The sequence below is a fragment of the Emydura macquarii genome, unplaced genomic scaffold, assembly GCF_026122565.2.
Source record: "Emydura macquarii macquarii isolate MOO-44397 ecotype Brisbane River unplaced genomic scaffold, CSIRO-AGI_Emac_v2 contig_968, whole genome shotgun sequence".
NCBI classification, from domain to species: Eukaryota; Metazoa; Chordata; order Testudines; family Chelidae; genus Emydura; species Emydura macquarii.
In genome coordinates this window covers 1,920,078-1,937,947 of record NW_027131105.1, presented here as the reverse complement: position 1 = coordinate 1,937,947, position 17,870 = coordinate 1,920,078, and the positions used below count along the sequence as shown (strand labels likewise).

Sequence of the window (17,870 nt, the reverse complement as noted above, 5' to 3'; positions counted from 1 at the left end):
TCTTATGGGCTCCATCTTAGATTAAAGTCAGTGGGAATACTTAGACAAGTAAAGATTACTCATACAAGTAGGTAATTGAAAGTTCAGAGCCTTTGAAAGCTGGAGTGGGAAGACAGAAACAGGATCTAGAATATTTTTACTTCTAAGTTCAAATCTAGATCAGATCTAGACTGACCCCAAATTGTTATCATTTGGTGGCCCATGAGACTATAAAACTCTTTTTAGTCCACTTCCCAGTGTGCAAGTTGGGACATCACCCAGTTTCATGGTTTGCACTAATTACTATTAATCCTTGTTCTCAGCCTCAGCAAACAAAAAACAAAACAAAACATTTTAGTAGGCAGCAGAGGGGTCAAAGACTGAATAGACGCTGGGACTGAAAACTCAGCTACACTACTTTGAGTTCAAGGGAAAATATGACAAATTCAAACGTCTCCCCAGAAAGTTTCTCATAGCAAATTTCAGCATTTTTATAGGATGAAATATGAGAAATATGGACACAGAAATATTTGGTTAGAATAATGTATTATGAGATATTCTAGGTAACCTGAGATTTTGAAAATCTATGTTATGAGAGCAGGAAGACAGAAAATGACAAACATTTTAGTATCAGGGCCGTTACTTTGACTCACAGAAGTCATTCTCGGATTTCATGTGAAATACCCTTGAATGATGTCTAGCATCAGAAAGTCATTAGATTGTTTTGGTTTCCCCTGTAGAAAGAGCAAAAACTCTACAATCTAAGGTCTACAGGAAAAGAAAGATTTGGCAGGTTTGCTGTTGTCTTTAGTCTCCAGTGAAATCAATCTACCACCTTCCACAAATACTAAATTTAGCTGAAAGAGATTTGCAATGCATTTAAAATGTATTTTAAAGAGTGTTGCTGTCAATATTAATTTTCTTATAGGCAGTTTATCTTGAAAAGAATGAAGCAAAAAGAAAATCTGTAAAAAGTCCATAAGAAGTGATGTGCTTATTAACACACTGGTTCTTTTTTGAGTATTTGCTTATATTGATTCCAATTAGATGTGTGTACTTCATGCACAGTTGCCGGAAGGTTTTTCCCCCAGTGGTATTCATAGGCTTGGCTCTGGAGTTGCGCCTTCATGGCACTCTATATACAGCTCTGCTGACCCTCGACCTACTCAGTTCCTTCTTACTGCCTGTGACAGTCGGCTAGAATCCATTGCTTCTTACTGGAGGAAGGACCCTTGCTGAGCATTTTCTTCCACTCTGTTCCTGTAAATAGTTGGAATAGCTTTCTATATTGAAAGGACAAAACCATTTAGGAAGACTCTCAACTGTTTGTAGCAGTGACAGATGGAATGAAGGGCCTTCTGGTCTCCTCCCAAAGGAATTCGTCATGGATTATGTCATGCATGAAGACCTGCTATGACCTGGCAAACATGCCTGCCCCAGCATTGACAGCCCACTCCACATGGGCCCAGGTGACCTCAACAGCTTTGTGGTTCTACAATCAGTGTCCCGTTGAACTCCAACCTCACTGCCTATAGGGCTGCTTGAGAGTCACCTAACTGGAATTGACATGAGCAAGCACTCGAAGAAGAAAAAATGGTTACTAACCTTCTGTAACTGTTGTTCTTCTAAATGTGTTGCTGATGCTATTCCAAGACCCACCCGCCTCCTTCTGTTGGAGTCTGCCAGCAAGAAGGAACTGAGTAGGTGAAGGGTCGGCAGAGTCCTATCTATATAAGGTGCCTTGAAGGCATGACTCTAGGGGGCTCCAGAACCGACCCTATGGATACCACTGGAGGAAAAACCTTCTGGCAACTGTGGGGCGTGCACACACCTAACTGGAATGGACATGAGCAACACATCTCAAAGAACAACAGTTAAAGAAGGTTAGTAACCGTCTTTTACTATTTCTCTTAACATTAAATTAAGGATTTCAATACTGAGGATAAGTATATAATTGCAAGTCGTGGAGACTGAAATCCTCCTTAGGACAGCCCTAAAAAAATCTAAAATGTCAGAAAAAAAAGATAGTCCACACAAGCTACGGTACTTTCTTTCTGGCATGAAGTGCGGATCACACATGCACACACACAAACCCTCTGACCTTATGGACCTTCAGGAGAGAAAATGATACACTGTATTTTCACACACAAAAATTCCCCTGAAAATACATTTTTAATTACAGTAAAAGGAGAAAAATGGTTTAAACAATAAGTACAATCGTGTGTACCTCATGGAACCTGTAGAAAATTGTAACATATTTAAAAGAAAACGCTGAGGTAAGAGCTGCAGGATAATTGAAATTACCTATACATTTCCAGATGTACCATATATTTGCACAAATAGATTTTGGGTCTAAGTGACTATTTCAAAAGGGATTTTCTAAGTCCCATTTTCAAAGATACTTAGGCCCTTTTGCAAATTTTACCCCTTGTCTTAATAGAGGTGCAGAATGTAACAGCTCACTGTGAGTAGTAGTAACCAAAACAATTGCCCTTTCCATCTATATTTGGAGTTCATGACAATATTTCACTTGCCGGTGTTACAAAATCATGCTATCCAAACAATTGCCCAGAAGGCACAGACGCTCTCAAGGGTTCTTTACATAATTTTAAATATTTTTTCCTCATACTCTTTCACTTAAGCTAATCTCAAGAAAGCTTGAAATTGAAACATTGCATTATTAATCTTATCTTTCTTCCATTATGTAGGTGCATTAGTTTGCTATTGTAGAATTAGCCAAGAAGAGAGAATGAAATTCTAATTAACAATTAATTAAATGTGTGTCTACAAAAACTGTTAACAATGAAACAGATACCTGCCATTTTAACAGTTTGATGACATGATTTGGTACACAGGAAATGTAGCTCGGCATATGAATTAGAGATGGGCTCAAACTAAACTGCAGTTCCAAGCACCTTCAAATTTTAGGGAAGATTGGGTCTGAGCCAAAACTTTGAGCTTGGGACATCTCTAACCTGAATACAGAAGACAGAAAGGAAAATGGAAAGTTTAAGGAAAGTTCTATTATTTAGAATTTTACTGACCAAAAGAGTGTGATTTACACAAGACACATAGTGGCTTAAAGTTCTGGGTAGTAAATTTATATTATTCTTCTAATCAGAGCCTTCTATGGATTGAGGGATTATCAGATAGTTGATAAAGATGTAAAGGGTCAGGCTTCAGACACTGACCCAGACATTGGGTCAAATTAATATCTTGTATAACTCCAGTGAAAGCATCAGGGATGAAAAAATAATCAGCACAATGTTGTTTAAAACCTGCAAATCTAGAGGGAAATAAATGAAAACATTGAACTATCTTACTTATCAAATTGCCGTTCCCACAGTCTCTTGATTGCTTTGTCCTTTAATCCTTCCAAGACTAAAAGGTGAATTGTTCCATCCAGTATATGAAAACCAGTAATAATATCCAGCTCAGAAATGTCCTTGGTCTTGGTTTTCAGTTTGAAAGTAGCAAGAGACTTCTGAATTACTTGTAGGGGATAAGAATCCAACTGGAGTGCTTCAGCATTAATTTCTGTAATCTCTTGCAGCAAATCATGTAAGCAAGATACATTACTGTAGTCAAAAATATAGATTATGCAACCATATGGGCAATCTGCAACTTCCCTGTCAGCAGTTTCTGCCTGCAGACCTAACGGCACAGCTATTTCAACTCTTACTTTCAGGACTGAATCCGATTCTAGATAATGTCCCATAGGTAGTGGAGAAGTCTGAGGGCCATCCACTGATCCCAATACTCCCAAAATGTTCTCACTCTTACTGTCCTTCTGGTAGCCAGTGGGATCTGGAACTGAGCAGCTGTGAATGGGCACAGTGATATTCAAGTACTTTTCACCTAGCAGTAGGTCAGTTAAATTAACTTTAGCTACTCCATAGGGATGCCACAGATTGTCCTTTTCTGTAAATGGGTTATGGACCGTGTGTTTGCAAGAGACAAGGCCCACATTACTCAATTTTCCATCATCTTGCTCATCCCCAAACAAAGAGGGTTTTTTAATGTCCTCTGCCATTTTTCTGTCCCGGTCATGAACCTCAATCTCCAAAGGTGGCCCTCTAAAATACTCACGCAATTCCCCAGGATTGATTGTCCCTGTTAGAATTACATTGACATCTTTAAAATAGATGTGAGTTCCATGGGTTTGCCCTTGCGTTTGATGAGGAGGGAGGTTGTGAAACTGGTATCTGCAGTATGTGGGAACACAGGTCGCCTACAGAAAAACCAAAGAAGAAAGAAAGTGAAATACCTGTAGGGCTAACTTTTCCCTTCCCTTCCTCCTCTACCATACACTTTCCTAATGAGGAGTGCTAAAAAAGCTCTTTTGACAAACAGTCGGCATGCCACTCCTTCAGTCATCTTATAGAGAGCTACTGGGGGGACTTTTACACAAAAGCCAAATTCTCAAGTAGCAGAAATGCTGAGGGAAGCAATTCAATTTGCTTCTGAAGCTCAAGGTCCCTTGGGAGGCAAACTGATACCAAGGACCAAAGTTTACCACCAGGAAATATGCACATCTGCCTTTGCAGAGAGATCCAGGAGAGGTCAATGAAGCAGAAAGTGGAGAAAAATGTCATGGAAGTGGCAGGAGTAAAGTGTGATGATTCCCTGCCCCCGTACAGACAGGCTGTTTCCCCATCTGTAAAATGGGATTGTGTGCTTTGAGCTTTAAAGCACTATTTCAGAGCTAGGTACTATTATCCGGTACTATACATCCGATGAAGTGGGTTTCTGCCCACGAAAGCTTATGCCCAAATAGATTGGTTAGTCTTTAAGGTGCCACAGAACTCGCACTATTATCAGTATAGTGCTCCTGTGTAAACCTGGCACAGGGCAAAGTCTGAAATACCCTCTATCCTCAATAGCAATGACTCCCCTCCCGCTAGTGCAATGGGCTTTACTGGTGTAGAATACACTAGTGAGTGCACTTTATAGTCCTAGCACAAATGTCCCTGAAGTCCTCCAAGGCAGTTAGCAGGGCTTTTTGTGTAAGACTGCTCGGTTTTAGAACTTACTCCCCTCTAGGTCCACTGGTGCCTTGTTAGTCTTCAGGCACGCTGAAAAGCCAATCTTTATTCTCAGGCCACTAAAGAAGGAACAGGTTGGGGACTCAAGTGGTTTATATTTATGACCAGTTCTTTAGTACCGCTTTATGTGTTTTACCTATGGGACAGGCACACAGAGAGTAGGATGGGTGCCTATAGCTATATTATAAGTTAGAAAAAATAACATTCATCCACAAAGAGAGTACAAGCAAGGACTCTGCATGCTTTCCTGCTGCACACTTTTCCTCTGCACCCTCTCAGTGTATCTCGTTGTTGGCTTTCAGAATCAGGATAATTTATTCTCAGTGACACTTTATTCTTTGGCATCTCTGCCAAGGTTACTCAACACAGGTGTCAATTAGCACCATGGTGGCTTGTGTGGAATGGACACTTTGCTGAGGACCGGACTGAGACCACTGCACCTAGAACTTAGGCCTGTCTTTCACCATATATACCACCACATTTGGTAGGGGAGGAGGAGGAGGAAGGGCACAAATCGCTGTGCTACCTGGAGCCCATTAGAAACCATCAGGCAACACCTAGTTTGTTCACTTCCAGTATTTAGTGTGTTGCACAGTTACTAATGTTTTTCCTTGTTACATTCCCAAAATGTATAGCCAGCTGGTCTGAACTCATGCCTTATGAATTCCACCATGGAATTCGATGTGTCATTACAACGTTCTGCAAGGGTAGTTAAGCTCTGGAATAGGCTTCCAAGCGAGGTTGTGGAATTCCCATCAAGATCCCTTCCAAGCCAACAATCATGATGTAAGGTTATTAAATACTGTGGCCAGCATTTCCAAAAATGACTATGGATTTTAGTGCCTAAGTTGAGACAACTTACTTTTTAGAAGGGCTGAGCTCCCATAATTCCAACAGAAGTCAATGGGAGTTTGGGGTGCTCAGCATTTCTGAAACATCAGGCTCTAAGTTTCTCAGGATAGGCATCAGCACCCAGAATTAGAGACCACTTTTAAAAGTGTGGCTGTTTGTATTTAAGGTTAACTGAGCAGTAAAATTTTGCTCCTATCTTTAATTTCATATAAACCAATGCATTATATCAGCTAAAGGGTTTTCTCTTTTAAAAAGCAATTATTCATAATAAAGCCTAAAAAATCCAAACATCTGAAAAGTGTTTTGTCCAATAACTTATTTAATAAAAATGTATACAAAGCTTTACCTCTCTTCAGAGAGTTAAAGGACCTGAAATCTTGGGCTATAACCTCACCAGTGGTGAACTGGACTCATTATGTACAAAGCTTGAGATTTTATTTAGTTCTGCTAAATGAAAAATCAACAATTTCTCTAGCTAAATAAATTCTCTATAGAAGAAAAGCAGTCATCCACATTTAAAAAACGATCAATGAGCACTGATTTATAAGTAAACTGTTTCAAACTACATGATATTTTGATTCAAACAGATCTCCTGTTTGTCTAAAGAATCAGAAGGGAAAAAACTGCTTAGGAACCAAAGCATGGTTATTAAGTATAAAGCTACAGTCTATTAAGTTTTGGCCCATGCAATAGGATTATTGTTTTCTGCCAGTACATAATGTAATGGAAGGAGACATTTTGGCCACACGTTCCATCCAGAAAGTCTGCATCTTATTCATGTTCTGCAAATGTTGTGAGGCACAACCCAGCAAATAGGGAATGTTCCTGTTCAAAAGTGTATTCCATATTTTAAAGGAAGTCACCTCAGGTTAAAGTGACATGTAGAATCTTACAGAAAGAACAGCATTCTCCATTACCTGCAGCACTTCAATTGGGACAGGAGTCGTTGGGAGGCACGTTGCAGAATGAATGCTAATAATCAGTGGATTTAATTCCCTTCTCTGTCTCTCAGACATGAGAGGTGCTTCTGTAGTGAAAGTCATATACGCATCTAAAATCTTAGGGGATTTCTCTTGCAGTCGACTGATCACTAACCTTTCTCCTGTGAAAAAATATAAATTTAAATATTAAACATTTTGAAAGCAGTTGCATCAAAGAAAGACTGCTTAATACCACTGCTTCAGTTAGTGACATGGGCTAGCCCTGGAGCAGCATTGAAAATGAAGTACAGCACCATTTGCAATTGCTCTAAATATTATTATTTATTACAATAGAAACTAAAGGCCCCAAGGAGGTTAGGGCTTCATCATGCTAGGTACTGTACAAACTGCTTTTGTAGAGACTTACAAATAAACTACTCACTATAAACATAATCTGAAGCTATTATTATACTTGTTAAAAGTTTTTCCACCAAAAGGTTAGACATTTCATTACAGATAGATAAATGTCTTTAAAAAAAGACATCAGCTATTTTATGTGCTTTCTTTACTATTCACGTCATACTTCAATGTACATGTCACAGATTTCTTTTAACTACTTTCCCTATTTCAGAATCAACTCCATAGTGCCAGGAGTAGAGATATTTCAGTAGTAACAGGTAGGACTCAGCAGGTTTGATATCTAATACCAAGGGCCAAACTTTCACACAAGGGCAGCTAAGCTGCAACCACATCAGCCCATAAATGTCATTAATAAAATAGCATTGAAGGTTTGGTTTCTCTGAAGCATATAACAAGTTGCAAACACTTATGGCAATGCTGAGTTCATAAATAAGGAATTTTACACAAAATGACCAGCAGACAAGGATTTAGAATAACCAGCTAAAATTGCCCATTAGCATCTTTACTACAACATTTTCCCCAACTTTTCAGGCAAAATTTTCAACAGGCTTTCTGAAAACACACCTGAAAAATTTGCAAACATACTCATTGGCACTTGCAAATCATTTGATACTTGTATACGTGTATTTTTGATATCACAAATAAGCTTAACAACTTTGTAGGCCCACTGAAAACATGCAATCCCACTTACAAAACACCTTACTCAAACCCATCTATAAGTACATTTACCTTTTTAATATCTTGTATTAATTACTTTGCCCAAATCAGTACAAAGAGACTTAATTTTTCAATAACAGTAGCTTACACATGATTGATTGGGAGCTCAAATCCTTAGCAATGCAAACGCAATACAGATTTATTGCTGGTTTTGCCAATTTTAAAATATCTGTTTCACATAAAGGGTGCACAGTAAACTATTTAAAAGCTGGATAACAGGATCTTTAGCCATTTCTGCCATTCTAAGATGCTGAAGAGAACCATGGATTTGAAAGCTGCAGAATCACAGATAGATAGTAGGATAGCAATCACAGTCACATCTATTATGAAGTATTTATTTACTGCAAAGTCATGTGATGCAAAAACTGGTGCAACTACAAAGCAGTTTGGCTCTGGTTTGGGTCCTGTGGAAGGTAGCTGCTAAGAGAATCTATCTATCTATGTTAGGTACTTACCTGACCCCACTAACCATAATAGCTGAGCGTTAACATATTCATCCTCATCTGCGTGTCTAATCTCTTGCTTCTCTCTCCCTTGTGTCTCTATAACCTGGTATCTCCTGTTCTTCTGAATTTTCTAGTCTCTTGTCTTTTCTCTCACTTCTTGTGTTTTGCTACTCACTCTTCTTCTTCAAACTAATGTTGCATGCGTGCCCTTCTCTCTCTTTTCACCTCTCCCTCTCTCTCTCCTTCACCCTCTTCTCTTTCCTCAGTGTCTTTCTCCATCAAAATGTCTCCCTGTATCATCTCCAAAACCAGCCCCACTCCTCCTTACCCACCCAAAAGAAAGGGCTATGTCCTTTGCTCCCTCTGACTTCATGTCTGAGCAAAGGATTAGAAGCTCAGAGAGGGGTGTGGAGGCCAGGACAGGGGCCAATATGCAAAGGGTAGGCAGCAGAAGTCAGGTTTTTGATTGTACAGGTGATTGGGTCACCAGCACAGGAACAGACAGACAAGCAGCAAAAGTTCATGTGCAGATGCACGGGCAGATGCACGGGCAGATGAGAGGCAGCAGGGAAGGGGGAAGGCACATTGGAATAAAGCCTACAGTTCTGCAAATCTTTGCCAAGAGGCTGGGACAGCCCACAACACCTTATAGTTAAAAACACGTCTTCTTTTTTATTCAAATAAAACAAGGAGAGCTTTCACCTGCAGTCATTGTGTCAAAGCATGTCAAATAATCAGTGTGATCAGAGATCATAAGCTAACTGCATTACAATAAATTGGGAGGGAATAAATGAGCGTCAAGCTTTAAATGTATAGCCATATCAGTGGGAAGACACTCAAGGGTATTGCTGTAAGAAGTTACCAAGTACCAGAGGTATTTACAGAAAATACTATAGAAGCCAGAGAATCATTCTATGAATTTATCATAGTCCTTGAGCTTTCAGCTTCAAGTCAAATAAAGCAATAGAAAAATTGTAGGAAAGAGCTACTTTGTATGCATGGAACAAATAAAGCAAGTGCACAACCCCAAACGCTATTTGCCCATCTGTGCTGTCCTGTATTTCTAATGGAACTGAAGTTACCATGGCTATTTATTTTCAGGTTTCTACTTCAGGAGCAGCAGAGCAGATGTGAAGTTAGAAGAAACGTGAACACTTTGCAAATAATGTTGGTTGGTTACCAACAGAGAGAAAGCTTCATTTTCCAAGACTCTTAACACAAGAGTGGCTCCCTCCCACACACTAATTTCTTAGCGATGATGTGTTATTGTGAGTTTTAAAAATCAAACTAAACCAGTGTAGAAATTACAGGACATATTCAGAAAGACAAGCCACACAGGCTCAAAATGTAATCCCTTTGAATGAAAATGCCGCTACATACAAACTCCCAACAAACTTGCCACTTCTCTTTTTTCCAGCTTAAACTCTTTACCAACCTTAAAATATGAAATTGGAGATAATAAAAAAGTGTTTCTGTGGCAAAAGTAAAAACTTACAAGAAGTTTATAGCGAGATGGTGTTTAGCATCTCTATTTATACAGATCAATATTTCCACAGCACAGAGCAAGCATACATTTTATAACCTTTATCCTTCCCCATGGCTCTTTTGGCTACTGTAAAAATATAGCTAGTGGGAAGCTGAATACTTATTTTTTATAATTAATTTTGGGTGTTAACAGAATCACCATATTTACCTGACTATACTCACACAGGCACATGCACCGTATCAAAAGAAAGAGAAAAGACACACAAAGAGACACACAGATGCCACCCAAAGATACGAACCGGTCCACAGTACAGTTTTGAGAGCATCTATATAAGGGCCCAATCTTGCAAAGACTTTCACGCATGCTTATCTTTTATGCATTGAGTAGTCCCACTGAAGTCAATGGGTTTGTTCAACATTCATGTGTACAACATCTTTGTAAGACCATGGCCTCGATTTTTATGCTGCTATTAACATTCACAATGTTCCTCCCTCTAGATAGAGTGCAATTCCTCAATTCCCATCCATAACTCTTTCTGCCCAGTCAGCCATTCCCTTTAGCTCAACACATTCTCTCGATATTAGAAACAAGGAAGATTTATTTACAACAGTACAAACAAAACTGGACAAAGAGTGAACACAATATACATGAAAACCAGGAAAAAGAACAATGCATGTCAACCACAAACCTTAGCCCTAACCCTAGCTAGAACTTGCAGCGAAACTAACCTCTCCATCTCTGAATAACACTCCCCCTGCAGGTCCTGAACCAAAGAGGATCCAGTGAAATGTATGTCTGCATTGTGAGAAGCCTGCATGAGTCTTGTTTCATTCTAATTTCCAACGCCACTCAGAACACACAGTGTGACAGGCTGATGTCAGGCTTCCCTGGTTCAAGTCCAAACCTCAGCTAAACCTTCTGACCATTTTTCTTCTCCCCAGCCAGTTCCGATTCCAGTACCCCAATGCTTCACATGGGCATCTGCCATTATAACTCCTGAAGTTACTTCTAGCATGCACTTGGTGCTTTGGAAACCTGCATTTTCACATAGTGCCCGTTCCCCACTTTTGCGCTCCCCCCAAATACTACATAGCACCTGAGAGGAGAGGCATGAGATTCAGTTGCAAAGATGCTATGCCACACTTCTTTGTCAGTGCTGCAATCAGGGACTGTGCATTGGACACTTTACGGTTGCTCCGCCTTCGGTCTTTAAGAGCAGGGCCTCTTTTAGGAGTAGAACTTTTCCTTTTACCTGTTAAGAGAGGTGAGTTGGAAAGTCTTTAAAATTAAACAGGGCCAGAGTGTAAGATTTCAACAACATACTCTAAATTAGTTAGGTGAGTTGTTTAATACACTTGAGAGATCATTTCTACAACCTATTTTATGCTATATACCCTCAAAAAACCCTCCAATGTTAAAAGAATGTTAAGGCTCTGCAGTCAATCTAAATTAGAAAATTAGTTCATAAGTAGGGCTGTCAAACGATTAAAAAAAACATCAAAACTAATCGTGAGATAAGAAAAGAGTCACAATTAATTGCAGTTTTAATTGCACTGTAAAACAATAGAATACCAATTTATATTTATTATAAATATTTTTGGATGCTTATCTACATTTTCAAATATATTGATTTCAATTACAACACAGAACACAAAATGTACAATGCTCACTTTATATTATTTTTAATGACAAATATTCGCATTGCAAAAAAGATAAACAAAATAAATGGTATTTTTCAATGCACCTCATACAAGTACTGCAGTGCAAATCTCTTTATCATGATAGTGCAATCTACAAATGTAGACATTTTTTATATAACTGCACTCAAAACAAAACAATGTAAAACTGTAAAACATGCTGAATAGTGATGGTTCTTCCAGCGCAGGACTGGAGCCAGAAGACCTGAATTCTATTCCACACTTGACCAAATATGTCCTGTAGGATTGCAGGCCACTCACTTGAGGTCTCTGTACATCAGTTTCCTAATTAATACAATAGGAACATAGTATTTGCTTATCTCAAATAATCTCAAATGTTTGCTTATCTCAAATGTTGTGAGACTAAATTAATTCAATGAGATCTTCAGGATGGAAGAAAAATAGGAATGTTAAGTATTATTCCTATTATTATTTAAAAAGGAGACATCAAGAAATGTAGTTAAAAATACTTAGCAAAAATTACACTGGGGAAAAAATTCAGCCAGGTCTGAACAAAAGCAAAGACTAGCTTAAATCAAAACTAAAAAGAACTCCCTGGAAAGCATGTAAATGTTTATTAAACACTTAAAGAAAAAAAGGCTCCAACTGCCTTAATTGTGAAGTAACTAGCTGATGGAAGGTTAAGATGTAATATGTGGAACTGATAACATAAGTCATGGGTCTCCAGAGTCATGAGAAAGGAGGACTTAAACAGAGCTGCAAAATAAACAAGGCAGACGTGGCACAGGGTTTAGTTCTTTAAATAGTTCCATTCGTGTGCTGCACACTGAACTGCCTGTGACCATTTATATGTACAGAAGCAGGCTATGAAATGGCTGCCTAGTGATCTCTAGGCTCTACTCTGCATTATGCTTCTTTGTTTATAACATTCCTCCAAGTCCCTGTCCATAATTGTGGGAGCCCCACACTGTGCTACGCTTGAGAGCATTAGGAAATGGCTGTCAAGTATGGTTATGGTTAACACTGTCTGGTGCATCAATGACGCAGAATTCTGTTTAGCAGAACCATGCTACAACTGTGTGGGATCATTCACAATCAGTGTTCATGTTAGCCGTTAGTACCCCTTGGATGATGTGTATTATGGGAGACCTGTACTGCTATATGCCATGATGCCACACCAGCTGCTAATAGGAGCAATGTGTTATATACCTTGAATGCATCTACAGATGCTGCTGGGGGGCCGGCTGCGGCGCCATCAGTGGCGCTCAGCTGTTCAGGGGCAGAGCGCAGCAGCCCCCAGCGCCCAGGGTGACCCAGCCGTTCAGCCCTGCCCCCCAACCTCCCCCCACTCTGACACACTCACAGCGGCTAGACAAGAGCTGCTCCAGTGCCGGCCCCACCCCCAAGTAGCGCAGCTGCCACTCCCCCCTCTCAGCCCCACCCCTCTCCCACATGGGCCCAGCCGGCACCCCCCACCAGATCGGCGCCTAGGGGCCTGGCCTCCTCCCACGCCCCCCCTCGGTACACCACTGGTTCTGTTCAACAACATGGACTGGTGTTGGAAGGATAGAGGACTGCACCCCATGAGTCAGAAGCTCGTCTCTGGGCGCCAAAGAGAGTGTAGCAGACACAGAATGACAAAAGCCGACTGTCTAATTCCAGAATGAGTATGGTTATTCTAGCGCCAACGTTACCTGTTTTATTTCTAGCCACTGTTATGAGGTACATCACCATAACAGTCGAACTTTGTGAGGTAGTCAATTAATTAATCCTCACAACAGCCCACGTGGAAAGCATCATCACATCTTCATTTTACAGCGGCAAGCTGAGGAAACTGAGGCACAGAGAAGTGACACAACTTGCTGAAAGTCACACAGGAAATTTTGTGGTAGAATTGGGACTAGAACGCAGAGCCCACAATTCCTAGTACTAGAAGTACATCTGTATAAACCTATTACACAGACAGAATTTCATTTTCCATTTATCTTTTAAAATCTGATCTTAGATACCATTAAAAAAAAAACTTACCACCTCTTGTATCTTTTTTGTCTGTGTGATCTTCTGGCTTTTCCAAGCTGAACTTCATTTTCTCTGGCCTTTTTGGAATCACATAATCTGAATAGCCAGCAATTGTATTCTGCTTCAAACGATGGTCCTCATTCAGGATTTTGTCTCTGTTAGAAGAGATGCTTCCCGAAACACTAAAACGACTTGAAATGTGTAAAAGAAATAAAGAAAAGAAAAAAGATACTGTGATATTTGGAGAAATATTTGTATGTATTACACTTCAATGTATTTTAAATGTCTCATATTCCTTGATAGTGAGAGTGATAATGATAATGATAGAATGCTCAAACCTTGCCTCTGGGTCTACACTGGCATATATGGGGGCTTATCATAGTGCATGATACTAACATGCCCACCTCAAGTGCTAATTTAAGTGTACAAATGCTAGCTTGAACATCTCATTTAGGTACTTAAATTTGAAAATTGGGCCCAGTATATCAGAAGATAACCACTTTCTGGAAAAGCCTTGATGCTGGCTTTGTAATGATTCCATACCAGCTTCAAATTAGTGACAAGTGGTCCAGGCTCTCTTGGACAAGGCTAATCAGCCATGTTCATACTGTACCTCCACACTAAGTCACTTGCAAACAGTCAGAAGATGCCCATATTCCTTGGCACTGCTTACCAGACTTCAAAGAACTGGCCTGAGCCTGCAGCACTTCACATTGGCACCACTGCTTATGGGGCATACTTGGGACCAGTTCCAAGAGACGGAGCATGAAGATCAAAAACAGTGGTTGGGAGCAAGTATGCCTTCCCTTACCCCCACACAACTGATGGCAACTTTTATGTGTGGAGACTACACTGAACCGGAGGATTGCACTCATCTTCACTACATGGAACAGAGCACTGATGTCCCCTGCTTTTAATACACTGCGATTGCAGTAACTACAGCTCCCACCAAGCAATGCTACATCTGAGCAAGACAAGTCTGCCTTCGCTTTAGTTGATATGGAGCACTGCATGCAGGGATCTGCACCTCTATATTAAGGAGTGGGTTGCCTGAAATTTCTATTACAAGACCTGCATTTTGGCCACTGCTGAAGTAAAGAGACCCTACTTAGTTTATAGTTCAATAAAGATCTTGATGGCCCACACATAGGAAGGACCCAATCCACTAGTAGGTCCAATGCAGTCAACAGGACTTTTGTTGTAAGAGATGCAGGCTGAAGCCACTAATCTCAATGTTTATCAAATAACAGTGCAATGAGAGACATAAAGTGAGTTTGTGTACTGTCCTCAAAGTTGAGAAAACGCTAAGAAATTGTGTGAGAGCACAGATACACTTCTCCACGCTGGGCAGCTTGTACTGATGAAAACTCTCTCCACTTTGAAGAGTCAGTCTACTCAGTATGAAAAGGCCAGATGGCCCAGCATGTGTTTCAAATAAAATCCCACACCTTAAAGAGTTCAAGAGAGAAAATGAATGAAAAGCCGATCAAAGCAGACAGGTCACCATAGGTTACTTCAGTGATGAAGACCATATAAGTACTTGGACAGACATCAGCAAACTTCCTCCTAGTATCTGCTTCAATACCTTGCTCATATTTTGCTCTTGAAGATTCTCAAATGAAAGACTCTATAAGTGCAAAGTAGGACTAGTAATCATATTGTTGCTATACTACAGCTCACAATTGATATATACCACAAAATAATTAAAGAAGCAAAGCAAAAGTTATTCTCTCCAGATTTCTAGTCTATTAGGTTCATAATCAGGGCTAAATCTTTTCCCAAAGGAAAGGTACAGCAGGGACCTCTAGCCAGCCCTGTGTTCATTAACCAACAGCCCAAACTTATAAGTAAGACCTTTCTTCCGTCACTCATTCCACTCCCAAAGCTACCACTTTACACACGAGTTTGGCATCCCCTCACTTTTAGTGTTGAAAATTATTTACACCAAAAAGAAATGGAATCATTAAGTAGAGGTTATCGAAAGAATCATTTACACCAAATAGATAAATCCCAAAGCATTAAGTCTCCTCAATGGATGACTGTGTCCCTGATTCTGGATCTTTTTCATACATTTCATCCCATATTTGGGCCTTGGCAAGTTGAGAATTGTTATAATACTAATAGTTTGCCTTTACAGGGTACCTTCCATCCAAGGATGCTTTACAAATACCATGAAGCTTAACTAACAAAATTGTGAGGGAGAAAGTGGTACTATATCCATTATACAGATGGGCACACTGACGTAAGGACACCTGCCTAAAGTCATATTCACTAATCAATGGCAAAGTCAGAAACAGAACTTAGGAGTCCACACTCTCAATCCCTTTCTCTAAGTATTAGACATCAATGCCTCCAAGTACATCTATTTTGCTAATGGCATTTAGCCAGTGAAACTCCTGGCAAAGGCAAAATGTCTTATGTAATGCAATAATCTTCCTCCTTTCCCCCCTTTTTAGTCCTTAATATATCATTTAAATGCTACATTAATGCTACGTTTGGTGCTCATCTCTATATAAAATTATATACATGAATAAATGTTGCAGAATAAACTTCACAGGACTTTTACTAAGATAATTTTCCTATTAAATACTTCACTGAGAAACTTCAATCTGCTATCTAGCAATTATTTGAAAAACACAGATAGCAATTATTTTTCACTTACAGAAGGTAAGGGGAAGGAGCTTGCACATTTGTTTTTTAGCAAGAATTCTGTATTTATTAATATAGATTCTCTCCACGGGTATGTTGCAAAACTCAAGGTCTACTCTGAATATACCGATAGACTCAAGAATATAAACCATATGTTTCATTGCAGGCAAATACTTAGTCCAGTGATTTCTAAGCTACACTTGCAGAGCAAATCCTTGAATAATGACTAATAATCTACTGAGTACATTTAAGTCTTTGAAAACAAATGTATTCTGAAGTTCTGCATTTTTCTCTCAACTTACTGAACAAGCAACCCAGGAGGTACAGTAGTTGACAGAGATAACAGAAAATGAAAAACAACAAAATCATGCTACACTTTTAAATATTTTAGGACTTAGCCTTCCCCACATACACAACCACCTGATCTCCAAAAAGGAGAAGAGATACTGAATAGTCTATTTCATAAGGAATCCTGCCAAAGTTCGGCAGGATTTAACATGAGAGCAGTTTAACACTCTGTGGGGCTCTCTCCTTTCAACAAGCACCAATTGCTCAGAGGTATCATCACTTTGCACATGCTCAGCCTTGTAAAATTATACTCACTCCTGCCCCATCATCATGATCTACAGTGGGTGAGGAGATTTTGTGACAGGGCAGGTAGTGTCCTAACAAATTTGCAAATCTGCACTTGTGGCTATCTCTACCCCTTTTCTCAGCACCGCCACCTCCCCTCATTTTGTGTGGCATGCAAATTCTTACACATTAGCCATGTTCATTTCACAGCACACTTTTCCCTGCCATCGAGGGATTCTGGCAGGCTGTTCAAATTGCACACAAGACTACTTGAATGTGGATATGCAACTGCTCTCACCTTTCCCCACTCATGCACCAGCATAGCCAAGGATATAATATTTTACGCGCTGGCTTATGCAAAGACATTTTAAGAACTACTGAATCTCTGTCTGAACTGACTGCAATACAAGACAACTGGAGATGGTCCATGAAAATTTAGCTCAGTGATAGGTCTGAAAAGGTAGATACCACCAACTCCTTTGTCCAGTCAACATTTTTCTGAGCTACTACCTCCATGTGGCATTACAGCACTGGCCTTCTGTAAGAAACTCATACTAACTAGAAGGGTAATGAAACAGTAATATTTCAAAAAGATTTGTTTGCTTTGTTTTAAAACTTATACACTTATGCTTTGATATCTAATGCTAGAGAGTTCTCAAATGTTTAGTTGCTTAGTAATGCCTGAACTGTTCATTAAGGGCAAGAACATAAGGAGCGTTAATGACCTTTGCAGAACCGTTACAATTAATTTTAATTGAGTTAAAGAGTGAAACAGAAAAATAAGATGGACAGATCATTGAAGACAGTACTGACTGAATATAAAAGCAGCCTATGCTAGCAGAACTTTTACAGGTGGAATAAATCCTCTTATTCAGAGATAGAACTCTCCACTCAATTACACCTGTTTATTATTTTGATTAAGTCATGCAAATCTACGGTGCAGTGACAAGTTAACTAATGAGGACCCTATACTGCAAGGACAGCAGAGGTCATAAGAATGGCCATATTGGATCAGACTAATGGTCCATCTAGCCCAGTATCCTGTCTTCTGTCAGGGGCCAGTGGTAGATGCTTCAGATGGTATGAACAGAACAGGGCAATATATC

At 39.6% G+C, this 17,870-nt stretch overlaps 1 protein-coding gene across 1 annotated transcript in view; it reads right to left on the bottom strand.

Moving 5' to 3' along the window:
• Positions 1-17,870, bottom strand: part of CFAP92 (cilia and flagella associated protein 92 (putative)) — a 90,272-nt gene that overhangs the window by 32,872 nt on the left and 39,530 nt on the right. The window contains exons 8-11 of the mRNA XM_067544406.1: positions 13,552-13,733; positions 10,962-11,117; positions 6,794-6,978; positions 3,303-4,210 (exon numbers count right to left, since the gene is read on the bottom strand). Of these exons, the coding sequence (XP_067400507.1) occupies positions 3,303-4,210; positions 6,794-6,978; positions 10,962-11,117; positions 13,552-13,733 (1,431 nt within the window). The remainder of the gene's footprint in view (positions 1-3,302; positions 4,211-6,793; positions 6,979-10,961; positions 11,118-13,551; positions 13,734-17,870) is intronic.